Consider the following 17693-nt stretch of genomic DNA (forward strand, 5'->3'; position numbering starts at 1 on the left):
AAAAAAGAGAAAACCTAAAGCAACTGAAACTATAGTGTGAAGGATAATACACAAAGACAGGATACAAATCAAAATTTAAAGTTGGTAGAGGTTGCTGCCAAACCTAGGTTATTTCTTAGGAAAATGTCTGAGGTTCTGTGACTTGCTCAGCATCCAGCTAATGCAGAGTAGTGTCAGGGGACTTGAGGCCAAACGACTTGGAGTAAGCGTCCAACTTCACTGTTCCTACTGCCCAAGACTTGGGTCTTGTGATCCTGGCTTCGTTACTTCAGTATTATTAAAAGTATCATTTTCTAATAGTTTACCAGAGTTCAGGTATCTTGCTTGCTGGTGAAACTAGAAAGTATATTTAGAAGCAAAATATTCCTGAAGTCAGGGGCTGTGTACTTTTTATTCATTATCCCTGAATTCACTGCAAATGCTCAACAAATACATTTTGAATAAAAGAATATTGGTAGGTGTGTCCTAGCTGGTTTAACTCAGTGGATAGACCATCAGCCTGCGGACCAAAGAGTCCTGGGTTTGATTCCAGTTAAGGGCATGTGCCTCCGTTGCAGGCTCAATCCCCAGCCCTGGTTGGGGTGCATGTGAGAGGCAACCAGTAGATGTGTCTTCTCACATCTATGTTTCTCTCTCTGTTTCTACCCCTCCCTTCCACTTTCTAAATATCAATGGAAAAATATCCTTGGGTGAGGATTAACAAAAAACAACAAAACAAAACAAAATGGATATTGTTAGGTGGTATGCAAACAACCTAAAAATGAAAAATTTTCTTCAAATAGAATTAAAAAAATTTTTTTTAAATGAAAAATTTTCCCTTCTGGGCTAAACTGCAACATGGGAACAATGGCCTTAATCTTTCGACAGAATTTGGGCCATGCTTTCCTGCAGGGAGTTTAACATCTTGTTGAGTTTTCTTTATAAACATATTAATAATGAAAGATTTAGTTATACTTGGTGCTTATCTAGCATCCCCTCTTTGAGTTGAGGATGTCAAAGGATTTAAAAAATGCACTATTCCTCACACATGGGGAGGTCTGAGTTCCGAAGCCCTCGCCACCCACCTGAGTACCTGACTGTGGCTGACTCTTGCACCTGCCTTCCCTTTCTTTAATCATTCCCTGGGGGAATGTAAACATGGAGCCGTTCACCTTCTTCTGTTTCCCACTGGACTGGGAATGGTTGTTGATCCAGTGCTGGTTCTGCCATCAGTGAAATGTATGACTTAGTCCCTTCTCTTCTCCAGCCCCCAATGTTTTTAATCTGCTAATGGGCAGGGGTTGATCCCTAGGACACTGGATGGTGTTATTCTCTTTGCCCTTTGTATGTAAATCTCAGCTCTCCTTTGTAGGCCACTCAATTTCTTTATTGGTTAAAGACAGGATGGCTTCTCACGCTGGCCCATTCTCCCATTCTCCCCTTCTTCACAACTTGACACTTACATCCCAAAACATCTGGGGAGCCTGCAGAGTTGGATTCAAACCTATGAAAATACTAGGACATCAACTTAACAGGATTTGAACGAGTGGAATAAAAGTCTTGGAGCTGAGACGTTAGATGCTCTCTTCCTGGATTCCTCTTTCCATTAAGCTGGTAGTTGGCATTTAGTCTGAGGGATTTTTGCTTCCTCCGGCAAATGGTACTTCACTCCCATGTGATATTCTTCGTAGGCTAACTGGGTTTTCCTGTTCTTTTCCAGGTCCACAGCTGCTCCTAGCATGACTGCGATCTGATCAGCAACCACGAGAATTTGACTCCTGTGTCCGGCGCCGTGGTGCTGGGGCCTGGTCACTGCCCACAACTACAGAGCCGCCATGGCTACTGCCTCCACTGCCACCCCTCTCCTTTCACAGCCCCAGGTACGTAATTCAGACCAGCACAGGTTTGAGCGAATCATCCTTTCGTTGAATATTTAAGTTGGGTTTCAGAAAGTGTGTTTGACTGTGGGGTGTGTGTCCTAATGATCATTTGGTGGGTATTTGGATAATAGTGTTTTTGTGGCCAGGTGCTGTTTAGTTCAAGTGAGCAAGTGATTTTAGTGAGCTGGTCTCTGTTTGTAGGGGCCTTGGTTTTCAGTGCTTAGGATGTTTGGCTATTATTATAGGCATCCAATTCCAAATCAAGACAGTCAGAAGTGAATCCTGAACCCTGCTTCTTTTCCTCTCTGGGCTTGTTTAGGGTTTAATGAAATATCTCAGAACAGATGTAATCTTATAACCAGTTTTCTGAATGCTGTCTCATTGTCCTACTCCTGTAATTATTACTATCATTTTGCCTTGACCTATTTTAGTAACTTCGAAAAGAAAATGCAATCCTAGAAACTTCTGAACAACAATAATATAAATTATTTTTTCTGTCCAATGAAGGACAGTAAGCCCGGCCAGCGTGGCTCCGTGGTTGAGCATCCACCTATGAACCAGGAGGTCACAGTTCGATTCCCGGTCAGGGCATATGCCAAGGTTGTGGGCTTGATCCCCAGTGTGGGGCATGCAGGAGGCAGCCAATCAGTGATTATCTCTCATCATTGATGTTTCCATTTCTCTCGCTCCCTTTCCCTTCCTCTCTGTGATCAATAAAATATATATGTATAAAATAGTAATATATGTATTAAGAACAGCATTAAGGCAGGAACATTGTTTTTGTTCAGATTACCTCACAATCTGATCTATTCAGGTTTTAACTGGACTCTTTCAGTTTCAGCAGGAAGAGTGGCTCAATGGGGAAAGAGACTTTGGAGTCATTAGGCCTGAATTCACATACCAATTGCTGGATAAGGAGCCTGAGTCATGCTAACCTCGCTCAGCTTAATTTCTTCTCCTGTAATCACAGTTCACAGGATGGTTATATGGATTTAATGACAGACTATGTTCAAAGCACATAGTAGGTGCTCAACATATGTAGTTTCTTGTCTGTTCTTCCTTCTTCTCCTCCTCCTTCTAAAGTACGACTTCCCATCTCATTCATGACAAGGTTAAAGAAAAAGGTACACCTTGAGAAAGAGCCATCTCGGTTGAAATTTGACTCTTGATGATACAGAAAGTTATTCCCCACTTTTTTTTCTGTATTATTTTACAAGCTACTATGTTTTGTAAGTATTTCAAGGAGGGGTGTTTGTATGTGACAGGGAGGAAAAGGAAGAAGGAGCGGGAGCAAGGGGCATTTTTATTTATTATGCTTTCTTTTTTAAAATCCTTTAAAACACCTTGGAATTTTATGGATAAAGTCCTTGCCGTTCTTTAACATTTTAAAACGTTAGTATTACTTCCCAGGACGCGTAGTGTTATCCCTGTTAGATGTATTTCTCTTTCTGGTAAATGGATCATTGTCTTTGCAACACTTCATTTCACTTTGGGTGTTTGGTTACCATTCCCCTCAGCAGTGTTTTCGGTACCTGAGAGACTGGGTCAATAGGTAAAACGATTTAGTTCCTGTTACCTGAGTTCACCATTTCAAAGTGCACTGCAGCTGTTCCCACGCAATGGCTATTCTTAGCCTTTTGTGATGTTAGGCCCCAGGACAGGTTCCCCGACAAGGCATGTCAGCATCCCAGTCTTGCTTATGCCACGTGTCAGCATTTCTGACAGCATCATCTTATCTGCACACCTTTCCTCTTACACAAGCTGCTATCAGTTGGTGAGTAATATAAGTATTTTTAAATGACTCATTTAATTAAAATGTTTAATACCACCCAAGGTAGAAAGAGGTCATATTTAATATAAACACTTGGGGAAACGTGTACTCTTGTAAATTCTCTGTGGGAAAGTAATTTGGTATAGTCACTCTAGGGGTAATTTGATGATATCTATTAAAATTATATGCCTTTGCACATACCCTATTCTAAGCATTGTTTCTACATTAGAAAACACATGTGAGCCCAAGGAGATGTGCATAAAGAGATTCATTGAAGACTTAGTTGAAGGCCAAGAAATAAAAAATTTTCTGACTATATGATAGTGGAAGGGCTTAATAAATTTAGGCATGCTGATAATGATTTAAATACCATGCAGCAGTTAAAAATGACAAATATACAGGGTGGGAAAAGTAGTTTTACAGTTGTGAGGACATGAAACACAGAGCTTATTCTTTATTACTATTTATTAATTATTGTATTATTTTTCATACAAACAAGTGTAAACCTACTTTTGCCTACCCCTATATATCTTAATACAGTGGTATCTCCTCAAGATAGCTGATGGAAGGAAAAGAAAGGAAGATGCAGAATAATGCTTACAGGAAAATATAATTAAAACTGTAAAAAAAAAAAAACAACCCCCCACACAAAAAGCTGTAAAATAAGACCATATGTTTTTAAGGATAAACATATGGTACATTAATGTAAATGTATAACAGAATGTCTAGCTAGAACATACATTGTCAAAGGAAATGATATTGCCCCAACAAGGCAAAGATTGGATCTTGGGTGATGGAAAATCCCCCTAAAGCTTAGCCCTACCTGAGGAAATCATATTCTTTTTTATTTAATTTCTCTCACTAGGGAGAATTTAAATTTAATTAAAACATTCTCTTTGAGAGTCACCAACGGGGGGAAAAGTGAAGAAATGCTGGTCTAGAAGGATGCACATGGCTCTCCAGCCATACTAGTTGGGCTCAGATCCTGGCTGTAGGAGTTACTCGCTCTCAGTGCCTCCATTTCCTCATCTGAAAAATGAGCATAATATTAATAAAGCCAACTTTATACAGTTGTTTAAAAGATGTGTACGACTTAGAACAGTATCTGGTACATATTGCTCCATGCATGTCAGGATTATTATTTAACAAGCACTGTGGCGGGCCTGGGGAAGCAAGAACAAATAAGGTAAACAATGCGTTTGCCCTGCTGGAGTTCAGAGAGGTAGTGGGAAATAGGTAAGGAAACAATCAGTTACAATGCTGTGTCACAGATGCTCTGACACAGGAAATCTGGGTGCCCCAGGAATAAAGCGGAGAACCAAGGAGAGAGTTTGGAGGATCAGGGAAGGCTTCTTGAAGGAAGATCCCCCAGGCAGGGAGCTTATGAATATGATTTATTCTGCTAAGGAAGAGGAAATGGCATGGCTGAATGTCAAGTGTCCCAGGGTGAGAGAGCACAGCATTTGCACGCCAGTTCAGGATAGTTGCAGTATGTTGGAGCATGAGGTTGTAAGGGACGCCGTGGAGCCAGCTCTGCCAGCTCACAAGACCTGGTTACGTTTTCAGGAATTTAGTGAGCCCTTTGAGTTCACGCTTGGAATCAGCCAGGGCGGAGTATTTACATCATGGAAATTGGCAAACACGGTCCCTCCCTGCTAAGGGCCCATTGTTACGTATTTATCAGCATATTTCTGGTTGTAGAGGAGGAAGGTGGGTTAAGTTACAAGGTTGGAGAAGATTTTGCAGGAATTTGACAGGAAGGAATTTAACATTCATCTTGAGGAAGCCTGTGTTGCTTTTAAGTCTTAGACCTGGTTTCAAACCCTGACTTTTGACAATTTGGTTGAACAAGTTCAGTAATTAATCTCAAGCAGGATGGTGAGCCCTAGTCTTACCGTATGTTGGGAACAGTAGTAGCCTCTGACGTTTGGGGGAACTCAAGCCCCCTTGGAAGGAGTCAGCTATAAACTGGGGTATTAGGTCCCAGGCAGAGGCAGCTTACTCCTTTGGAGAGATGCCCGCCACTGGGTCACCTCTTTCCCAGGATCCTCTGGTCGATGATGGGCCTCCTGATTACATGGCAACTCTTCACATGTAATTCGTGCAGTCAACTTTTAGTCCAAGGCTGATTTGTCTTTGTCCCCAAGCTTGTATTGATGCCTTCTCTCCTATGATCAAGTTTCCCCCGAAGTTCAAAGAAGGTAAAAGTAATTTAAATACAGCATCTCCTTAGGCAAGGCGCAACAAGCAGTTCACTCAATCAGCTTAGCCTGGTATTGTCTGGCACATCAACTTGCATTCTTTTAGAGTGAATTCAAGGACCTGTGTAAAGATAAGCCCACATTGAAGTGTGAAAGGCCTGACGATTCTTTTCAAAAATTCTTTGCTAAGGCAAACACAACAATGCAAGAAAAAAAAAAAAAGCTTTCGGTTTTGTTTGCTACTCTATTCATTTGGTAACAAAGAGCATTTTTCTAATCAAGGCTGCCTAATACTAGATATAAACTAATTAATATGAACAAATAGCCTGCGATTGTTTCAAACAATAACAGGGAAGAAAGCTTTCATTGTCACTCCTGCTGGGATGGCTATTTAGTTAGTGAAAGATATGCCTTGTGCTTTGAAGTGGGACAAGTTTGCCTTCCCTGCTTTGCTGCTGCCTAGACGGAGATGGATTTTTGTTTTCTCTTGCTCAGAGAGCACCTTGGTCTTCCGAAGCAGGATGAATAGTGAGGCGAAACCGGACTAGCAGCAGCAGGGAAGCTGTGTTTGTAGCTGATTTATAGTTCCCCTAGTCCAGACGCTGATAAAGGGCTTCCTTACCCAGAGGAAGCTCCAGGGATGTGTTTGCAGACAGGAACCTGCTCATTCGGTTAAATGAATGTTTTCCTACCCTGTGGATATGGTGGGGGACGGAGAGGGGACAGGACACCAAAAACTTGCCGCTCTTAATGACTATTCTGTTTCTAGAACTCTGTTTAGAACAACCTTAATTGTGGTTCATCTGGTGACTGTGGGTAGAATATGGATTAAAAGTTTCATTTTCCTTTTGAACGGAAGGGTCAATAGTTCATTATATGAATGAGTGGGTTGGCCTCTCTCAAATCCAGGACTGGTATTAGAGACCAGAAGAGTTGTTTGAAAACTTCAAAGGTATTCAGATCTCAAACCTGGGATTCCAGGAAGGAAGGATTCTCTTCTATCAGTAATTTTTTTCTTTTTCAAGGTATTTCATCCTGTCTGTCATTGATTAAGTGGCTATCTTGGTTTTAATCCAAGGAAACAAAGACATGTTGATTTTTCCAAGTTCCTGCCAGATTTCCTGTAGCTTTCATTAAAGACATGAATTTGAATAGATTTTCAATGTCTTAAACAGCAGATTTGCTCCTCTAGTATTTACCCAGCGCTCTGATATAATACAAGTAGGCCTCTCCTTATTATCTGTTGAAAAATAGGTGTTTTTGAACATCATTATTAATAAATAGGTTATCCTAACAAAATTCATCATATTTACGAAATCTATGTTTTAGGGATTTTAATTCTGATATGAGAGAGTGGGTACTTGTGGATTAAAACAGTTGAATTCCATATTAAATGGATTGTGTTTTTTGAGATTGAAAGACCTTTTTTTTTTTTTAAGGAACTTTGTATTATGGCAATTTTCAAACATTCACAAAGATAAAAATAATAATATAATGAAGTTCAATATAGCTATCACCTAGATTCAATACTGACTAACATTTGCCATGTTTAATTTGCTTTCTTCTCCATTTGGTGGAGATGAAATATTTTAAAGCAAATCCTTAATATTGTGTCATTTTATCTCAACCTTTATAATCACTGTGCATCTCTAAAAAAATCATTTACTTACATAACCATTACGATACCATTATTAAAAACTCTCTAATATCATTTTGTACTCACTCATATTCAGATTTCCCCAATTGTTTTTCTAAGAAGTGTTTTGGTAGTTGGTGTGTTCTATCATTCTTTAAAAATGTTGATTATATTAGTTTACTCTTCTGCTTAACACTGTTCAATGATTTTTGTTAAGGTTTAAATAGTGTTTCCCCCTTTATTCTCTAAGTGTGGACATAGATTGAAATATTAACCAGAATATTTCACCACTGAAGAATAAAAAAAAGAGAGAGAGAGAGATACTGAAGGCTCCAAAGTAAGGGAATGGTTGCAATTGCCAAATTAAGATTCTCTAAAGCAGTGGTTCTCAACCTTCCTAATGCCGCAACCCTTTAATACAGTTCCTCATGTTATGGTGACCCCCAATTTCATTGTTACAAATTGAACATAATTAAAGCATAGTGATTATTCACAAAGACAATATGTAATTATATATGTGTTTTCCGATGGTCTTAGGCGACCCCTGTGAAAGTTGTTTGAAAACTTCAAAGGTATTCAGATCTCAAACCTGGGATTCCAGGAAGGAAGGATTCTCTTCTATCAGTAATTTTTTTCTTTTTCAAGGTATTTCATCCTGTCTGTCATTGATTAAGTGGCTATCTTGGTTTTAATCCAAGGAAACAAAGACATGTTGATTTTTCCAAGTTCCTGCCAGATTTCCTGTAGCTTTCATTAAAGACATGAATTTGAATAGATTTTCAATGTCTTAAACAGCAGATTTGCTCCTCTAGTATTTACCCAGCGCTCTGATATAATACAAGTAGGCCTCTCCTTATTATCTGTTGAAAAATAGGTGTTTTTGAACATCATTATTAATAAATAGGTTATCCTAACAAAATTCATCATATTTACGAAATCTATGTTTTAGGGATTTTAATTCTGATATGAGAGAGTGGGTACTTGTGGATTAAAACAGTTGAATTCCATATTAAATGGATTGTGTTTTTTGAGATTGAAAGACCTTTTTTTTTTTTTAAGGAACTTTGTATTATGGCAATTTTCAAACATTCACAAAGATAAAAATAATAATATAATGAAGTTCAATATAGCTATCACCTAGATTCAATACTGACTAACATTTGCCATGTTTAATTTGCTTTCTTCTCCATTTGGTGGAGATGAAATATTTTAAAGCAAATCCTTAATATTGTGTCATTTTATCTCAACCTTTATAATCACTGTGCATCTCTAAAAAAATCATTTACTTACATAACCATTACGATACCATTATTAAAAACTCTCTAATATCATTTTGTACTCACTCATATTCAGATTTCCCCAATTGTTTTTCTAAGAAGTGTTTTGGTAGTTGGTGTGTTCTATCATTCTTTAAAAATGTTGATTATATTAGTTTACTCTTCTGCTTAACACTGTTCAATGATTTTTGTTAAGGTTTAAATAGTGTTTCCCCCTTTATTCTCTAAGTGTGGACATAGATTGAAATATTAACCAGAATATTTCACCACTGAAGAATAAAAAAAAGAGAGAGAGAGAGATACTGAAGGCTCCAAAGTAAGGGAATGGTTGCAATTGCCAAATTAAGATTCTCTAAAGCAGTGGTTCTCAACCTTCCTAATGCCGCAACCCTTTAATACAGTTCCTCATGTTATGGTGACCCCCAATTTCATTGTTACAAATTGAACATAATTAAAGCATAGTGATTATTCACAAAGACAATATGTAATTATATATGTGTTTTCCGATGGTCTTAGGCGACCCCTGTGAAAGGGTCGTTCGACCCCGAAAGGGGTCGCGACCCACAGGTTGAGAACCGCTGCTCTAAAGTAAGGGATCACGAATATCTGATTTTTTAAAAAAATATATTTTTATTGATTTCAGAGAGGAAGGGAGAGGGAGAGAGAGATAGAAACATCAACGATGAGAGAAAATCATTGATTGGCTGCCTCCTTGCACATCCCCTACTGGGGATTGAGCCCACAACCTGGGCATGTGCCCCTGACCGGAATCGAACCCAGGACCCGTCAGTCTTCAGGCTGACACTCTATCCACTGAGCCAAACCAGCTAGGGCTCATGAATACCTTGATAGTGCCCTCTTTTAGACTAAGGTGTGAACAATTGATTGCAGTAGGAAGTCTGTTTCCAGTGCCACACAATAAAGACATAGTATGGTCTGGCCTCATTTAACATGAAATTGAGAAAAGAGAATGCCTGGACTTAGATCCAAGTGGTTTTGGGTCCAAGTGTAGGTTTAAATCTCATAGCTAGATCTTTAAAAGTATCTCTTTTAACTTTCTTTTTTAAAATCTCTAGGATTCAAATAATACACACCATGTTTACGAGTTTAAATGGCAAAATATGTTAAGTGCTCTGTATAGTATCCGCCCCTTAATAGATACCTGACATATGTTAGCTTGTTCCTTTCCCCCCATAATTATTCTGGGAGTTCTTTACAGGAAGAAAGTAGTTACCGCTTCACGTGGTCTGTGTGCATACTGTGCTTATGTACTACGCCAAAAGATCCATCAAAGGAAAGCCAAGTTAGATAAACACTCTACAGAAAACTCCAATGTATTGCCAGGAATAAATGCAAGTGGAGATAAACACTGACATTTCTGACTTACTCCATCTTGAACCATGTTTCCATTAGAAGTTAAATTTGTTCTCATATTGCAATCTAAATTCATCTATGCCCTCTTCTGTGTTTATAAATTCAGATAGAGTGTGAGAGGCGATCATATTTCAGAATCCGAGGGCACATTTTGAGTTCTCTATTCTTAGGACAAAATTGTACCAGGATACCTAGGGTCAGCCGCAAATGAGACCTTTCACATTTGTTTCTTTTTCTTTCCAATGCATCCTTTCTAAATGGCTAGTCTTTAATGATTAATGGAGCTACCTGTTTATCCTTCAAAGAGATGTGGCCTTCTCCCTCCTCCTGCCCATTATGGTGCTGTTTGCCTGTTTTCCTTTCCCCGCGCGGAACTTCTCCAGTTCGTTTTCTTTGAACTTCTGTTGTAGCTTCTCCATGAATAAACACTAAGGTGGAACAACGCCCTGCTGTTTTTTGAACCAGCTGAGGAGATCATAATAATAGGGCCCAGGGGATTTATGTCTTTTGAGAACTGTACCTTGCTGTAATAAGACTGTCATTTACAGAAATCAACGTTCATTTGCTCTGTGATCATACTGCCATTCGGTGATTGCCTAGCATCACAGAAAGAATTGCCCTTAAGTTCCACTTACCCCATTTCATAAATGATTATCCTGGGCAGGCTCAGGCTGGGAGAGAAGGGAGAGCGGTTGATACCTGCTCTGCAGCATCAAACACGATGTTTAAGCAAGGACCACGGGGCAGATTAGTTCTTGAAAGACGAGGCTGGCAATAAAGCAACTTTCAAAGACTCAGACGATGTTTGAGAGCAAGAACGTCAGTCCTGCAGGAAGAGGGGTAGGTATGGTTGTTGGTGAACTAGGTAGCGGCCTGATTTCAAAATGTCTGCACTTAGAGGACTCTCCACCAGCCAGCTTAGGGAGGTTTTAGAGCCTTAGTTCAGGCCTGGAAGGAAGAGACATTCATCCGGTTTTAGGCCTGGGTCAACCCTCAGGGCTTTGCCTATCTAGAACTCTGTTTAGCATTGACTTGGTTGTGGTTGATGAGGTTACTGAAGTAACCTGGCAGAAACAATGGAGGGGAGGACTCCAGAAGAATCCCAGCGCATGGCCTGTGTCCCGGGCTTCCCTCTGGCATGCTGTATTGTATGGGGATGACCCATGGGAATTTAGGACTCAGCAGTCATGGTTGGGTAGAGATCCTCCCTCTGTGAGACGTGTCAGTGTGGAGCGGCTCAGCTGCCCATCAGCCTGCTGTCTTACTCAAGATTAGATTTGAAAAGCGGGCAACTCTGAACCTGCAGATGGGACTTCGGCTCTGTGATAGTGGAGAAAGAAGAGAGACAAAGAACAGGGAATCTGTGTGGATTATAGTCTTAGTTACACCAGGATGTCTAACTGAAATTGTGTATCAGGAATACACATTTGGTCTTATGAGAATGTTTTTCATGATTTTCCCCTTATAATTATTAAACATAATTTGCTTTAAATACTTAAAATATTAAATGATGTCTATTTTTTGTTGTATATTCTATTGCTTTCCTCTAGGCTAGTTATAGAAAAAAAAGTATAGACAAGCTGTTTGTAAGAAAAAAAGAGTACAATAAATATAGCTGGTAGGATACAACATATTTCTTTACAAATGTAAAGAAATGGGTGTACAATCCTGGTTTTAAGAAAATTGAACACTTAAAACTAACTAATAATGTTATTTTTCAATTATATTTCAATAATAAACAACTTAGATGAGAAAATTATCCCCCAAATCTATATGTAAGTGCATTAAGAGTATCAATTACTTTAGAATAACTCTAATAATAAAATAGGTGTAAGAACTCTTTGAGATTATTTATAAAACTTTACTAATAGATATTAAAATAGACTTAAATAGATACCATGTCTATGAATCTTAAGAGTATTGACTTGATGTACTAGTAAGTTCTCTGCAAATGCATCTATAGCTTTAATGCAATCACAATAAAAATTCTGTGAGTAGAATTTGAACCCAGGTCTCATGGATTCTAAGGCCTAAGCTTTCAGCCACTATAAATCTACAATGTTATCTCCCATATCCTTTATTTGTCTCCTAAGAAATAGAAAATTTAAGTGAAGCATCATCCCATCTTTTAGTTTTGATCCACTAATCATTCTTTGGGCCTGGTGAGGTCTAGTAATACTGCTTGCCGCTTCTCTCCCCCTCTCCTCGCTCCCCCTCCATCTTTTATTGGCAACAGAACCATTTGCTGCAACTCAGATTAAGTAAAAAAAAAAAAAAAAAGTATATCTATCTATTACCTAGCTTTGTAAAAATTTAGCATTTTGATGTAATTGCTTCAAAATTTTGGGTTTTAATAAGTAAAACAAATGAATAATGTTGGAGCCCCTTGTATGTCCTGATTTTATTAACCTCCCTCTTAGCTCAGACCATAAATTGATATTTATCATCTTTCCACATGTGTTTGTGGATATACATATGTGGGAAAATATAAGTAATATATGGATTGCCAAATTATCATGAAAGGGTATTAAAATTTACCAAATACATTTCTGTGTCTGTTGAGATGAACTGCCTTTTTTCTTTCCTGAATTTGTTCATGTGGTCAATAATATTACCAGATTTTTAAATGTTTGCATTCACCTTTACATTCTAGAATAAACCCTATTTAGTCATTATAACATATATGATATTTATATATAACTAGAGGCCCGATGCATGAAATTCGTGCAAAGTTCTTGGCCCCGGCCCCCGCCCATCGCTGCCATGGCTGGGGGCCTTGCCACCTCTGCCACGCCCCTGCCCACGGTGACTTTGTCCAGAAAGATGTCCAGTCTAATTAGCATATTACACTTTTATTATTATAGATATTTATATGATGTCATAAGATAATATGACATATAATTATATAATATAACTTATATATAATGTAAGTATAAAGTATAAGTATGAAATATATTTATTTAGGAACTTTTCATTTATGCTCTTAAATCATATTTACTGATAATTTATTTTACTTTTACTTTCCTTGTTCTTGTATCATGGCTGTTCTGACATCATATAAAGATAATCAGATAAACTCTGAAAATATAAAATCAAAACAGTAATATTAAGTAATTTTAGGTCAGTGTCAAAATAAATGGAAGTAAATGCTGAACCACAGTAACACGTAAAAGTGAAAGGTTGTCAAGGGCAAAGGATGACCTTTCGTCAAGTATGCATGTTAAAATATTAAAAGTAAGTATTGACGAATAGAAATAGAAAATGTTGCTCTTGAACCAGTACAAGTGGAAAAGGGGGAACACAAAAACTCAACCAGCTTTGTCTTAAATCTTGGGTCTAATCCTGTTGCGGACTCTTCTGCCAATTTTCATACACGATATCTGCATTGGGGTCGGGTCCTCGGAAGAGTTTATGTTGGCTAGTGCCAGGAATAGGGAGTGGGAGGGGATGGGGATACCACAAGCTTTGTGTTAATTTCTCCTTTTGTGGGTTCTCAGACTTGACAAAGAGACTAACTTCAAAGCCCAACTGTGTGTGAGTTACAGGCTTGGGATCCTGATTTCTGAAGGGAATCTTTTATTTATATCCCAACCAGAAGCCTACGCTAAAATAGACAGACTCCCTTGTTTTCCCCAGTGCAAGTGGGTAGATTATTATTATTTTTATTTTCTGGTCTATTCTTTTACTGATACGGAGATCTTCAAGACTCCTAGCTTAATGATTGGGTCTCAATTCTAACTCATTGCCTCAGTCAAGACCACGGGCTCATCTTTTCCCAATAATATTTAATGTCCTTTTCCCATAATCTGACAATCTGCTTGCAGGGCAGCCTATCACCTTGGTTTGCATCCCTTTGAGTTCAGCAGTGCATCTAGAAGACATGTTTTTCTCGGGCATGTCTTTGTATTTTTAGTGAATTTTCCCATTCCTTCCTCTTAGGACCAACTCAAAACTCACTCTCTTTGGAAATTTGACAAGTATGGTGTTGCCCACTTTATGTCAGCCTGTTACAAGAGGTTGTAAAAAAATACAAAGTGTTTTCATTTATTTATAATTTATTTCCCATAGTTTCTTTTTAGATATGTGCACAGGGTGGGGCAAACATTGGTTTGCAGTTGTCCGCATGGAAAAAGACCTACAGATTATGATTATTACAACAGCTTTAACCGTGTTTTGCCTGCTCACAACTGTAAACCTACTTTTGCCTCACCCTGTCCATCGTATTAAATATATTGTTACTTTATAAGAGGTAACATCTTATGTACTTTTTTCAGATAAACTTAAAAATCTAGTAGTTGCATGTTCTTCAGCTAGTTTAAGGATTCTAGCTTTAAAACATTTTTCGTTTGAATCAGCATTGTTTTGTGGCCTATTTTCTAGGTCTAGTGGCAAATGATCCCATTTTTTGAATTGTTTCTAATTTGAGGCCATCAAAAGTGTGGGGATTATATTTCTTGTTAATAGAGCATTAATGGCATTTAATTCTGTACTATCTCTTTTCTAATTATTTTCGGGGGAGGAAATGGGTCAAAGGTCTGATTGTTTTACATTTAAGAGCTAGAATCAAAGAAGCCTTAGAGGCGACTCAGACCTCACTTTACAGATGAGAAAATCCGCACTCAGAGCGTAGGAGACCTGCTGAACACATTAGCTGGTGAGCATTGGATCAGGAAGAAGTCCTCAGCCACCCCATTGTTTGCTTTAACAGAAGTGGGAGACCGAGATGGTTTGATTTATGTCTTATTACTGGTCCTTTATCCAGCATAGATTAAAATCTCTCCTTTAGAATGGCAGTAGAGTACATATTTACATTCTTATCGAAGTACTTACTAAGTCACATAGTTTTAATTACTCGTCTGAGAGCGGTGCCAAGTGTTCCCTTTTCCCCTCTGCTAATGAATATGTAATTGTCTCTCAGGAGATTAAAAAACCCACTGGCCGGGCTGTGAGTGGCTCCACAGCAGGCACTCAGGTGTGTCCTGTTGGCACCCCTTGGAGGCCTGGTGTAGTGCAATGGCGTGCCCATACCTGGCATTCCATAAATGTTTGTGAACGTGCGAATGAATAAATGAAGTGCGCAGTGAAGATGAATACCACATGTGCCTCTTCGAGTTTGGGCTTGGCAGATGTGTTTTGACTTCTTTTGAGATCACATGATAGAGTGAGGTACATTCTGAGATTTGGAACAGCTGTTCTGCAGAGCAGCCAACGACCCATGATCCTGAGATGTAATCGGTGGATGTGAAAAGGGCATGAATGTGGATTTCTCTTTCTAGCTTTGAGGACAATTTAATGTGGGGTTAATCCCATTTTATTGACATCGTTTTGCTTGGGCAGGGCACATTTCTGTAACTTATTACAGAGAAATGTCTAATTATAGTGATTTGGATATTGGAATAATAAAGGTAAAAAAAGTATTTATTGAGAGTTTTGTCTGACTATGTGTTTTTCCCTAAATTTCTTGCAATAAATATTAGTTATTTTTCTAAAGAAGAAAATAAAATAATTTATAGTCTGATCTATATACATTTTACAAAATTACCATTCTATGCATTATCTTTTCCCCTATTTTCACTCTTTTTATCTTCTGTAATATGAAAAGTAGTCATCCTACTTTAGTATATTAATTACTCATTTGGTGGTTTTTGAATCATCATATTTAAACTTATTTTTGAAAATTATTGTTATAATTTAAATAGTATGTGTTGAATCTTACCTGGTTAATAAGAATATTAACAGTTATTTCCATACTTCTGAGTTCCTTATTTTCAAGTTCTTATTGATACAGTAATTTATTATTAAATTATTATTTTTATAATTATACCTTTAAGAATTATTTTTGATGTTTGCTTTGGTTAATAACCACATGAAGAGCAATTACTTAGATTCATGTTTGGTGGGTTTCTGATACACAACATTTGATGTATAAATTAATTATTTCCAAAGGGAGTTCTGAGTGGTTGCAAAGTCCAGGGTGTGGCCATGGGAGTGGGCAGCTATGTTGTAATGAAATAAAAGGTCATCAGAGATGAGGTCAGAAACTGAAAGGCAAAAAAAATGAGATGAGTTACCCAGAGTAATGGCAAGATTTGGGTGGAAGGGAACACTATAAGCCAGATGCCCAGATCTCAAGGGAATGAGATTCTGTGGAAAGTACATAAGACACCAATACTATGTGTAGGACAAAATCTTCACTACTCCCCTAGACTATGATCTCCAAGAAACAGACAAGTTAACACATTGTGGACCAGTAGTTTTATTGCTAGCTTTACCCAGTGGCCAGATAAGTTTCTATTGAACGAGTACAAAAAACATTTTACATAAATGTTAAAGGCACGCTTTAAAATTAATGCAAATACCCAATGCATTTTGAAGTTATTTGTTACATGTTCTTACAAGCTAATATCTTTTTAAAGTATGATACTTTGTAAAACACTGTGTAATATGAAGTGAGAATTCCCATGATCCATCTGTAATGTGTTAAGCTATAAATAATTATACAACATGGTATGTGTAATGGTAGAAGCATGATCTAAAGGCTTTTCAAGTCTAGATGAGGAAAGAGACTCTTGATGTATGGATGAATTAAAAGACTAACCATTTAATAAACGTTTATACTGTTTGGGAACTTTCAGGGTTTGTAAACATTTATGCACAGCCTGTGGATATTGAATAGAATATTTGGTCTAAAATAAGTCTGCACACCTGAAACTCACTTGGTATTAGAATGTCAACTACACCCAAAAGTAAAAAAAAAAAAAAAATTTAAAAAATAGAGGTTAAAAAATAGAGATCACATTTGCTAAGTAATTAATTAAGCGCAATACCAAATAAAAGGAAAAAGGTAGATGTGAACTGTCTTCAAGAAATATTTTCACCCTGCTGGTATGGCTCAGTTGGTTGAGTGTCATCCAATGCACTAAAAGGTCCCCGAGGCCTAGGGACCCTACCCGTGCACGAATTTCGTGCACTGGGCCTCTAGTTCTATTATAAACTTCCTCAGTCCTTTTTGGATTCAAGTAAGGTATCTTCACTAATAAAAGAGAAACATGGTAATTGGCGTACGACCGCTACCCTTTTCATTGGCTAATCAGTGAGTATATGCAAATGAGCTGTCAGCAAAGATGGCGGTTAACCGCCAACAAAGATGGTGGCTAATTTGCATATCCTGCGATGATGGGAGGCCAAAGGGGAAGAATGGAAAAATGGTGATCAGAAACCCAGGCGGCAGGCAAGAGATGGGTGCGGGCAAAGGCGGCCATCAGAAAGCTGGGCTGGCCTGTGGCCTCATGATCCCCGGGGCAATTGGGGTGAGTGGGAGCCCAGACGCAGGCCGGCTGCGTGATCCCCGCAGGGAGTGGGAGCCCGGGAGCAGGCCCCGTGATCCTCACGGCAACTGGGCCAGCGGGAGCCCAGGGGCAGCCTGGCCATGTGATCCCTGAGGCAATCAGGGCAAGCGGAGCCCGGGCACAGGCTGGCCAAGTGATCCCCGGGGCCATTGGGGCAAGCAGTTCCCGGGCACAGGCCGGCCGTGTGATCCCCGAGGCAATTGGGCGAGCGGGAGCCGGGGCGCAG

At 38.7% G+C, this 17693-nt stretch overlaps 1 protein-coding gene across 6 annotated transcripts in view; it reads left to right on the forward strand.

The window, feature by feature from the left end:
• The window catches only part of LPAR1 (lysophosphatidic acid receptor 1), a 200264-nt gene that overhangs the window by 130433 nt on the left and 52138 nt on the right, over positions 1-17693 (forward strand). For all 6 annotated transcript variants that reach the window (XM_005859761.2, XM_005859759.2, XM_005859760.2 and 3 more), the window contains one exon: positions 1700-1859. In XM_005859761.2, coding sequence (XP_005859823.1) covers positions 1815-1859 — 45 coding nt within the window. In that variant the 5' untranslated portion in view covers positions 1700-1814. The remainder of the gene's footprint in view (positions 1-1699; positions 1860-17693) is intronic.

The sequence above is a fragment of the Myotis brandtii genome, unplaced genomic scaffold, assembly GCF_000412655.1.
Source record: "Myotis brandtii unplaced genomic scaffold, ASM41265v1 scaffold13, whole genome shotgun sequence".
NCBI classification, from domain to species: Eukaryota; Metazoa; Chordata; class Mammalia; order Chiroptera; family Vespertilionidae; genus Myotis; species Myotis brandtii.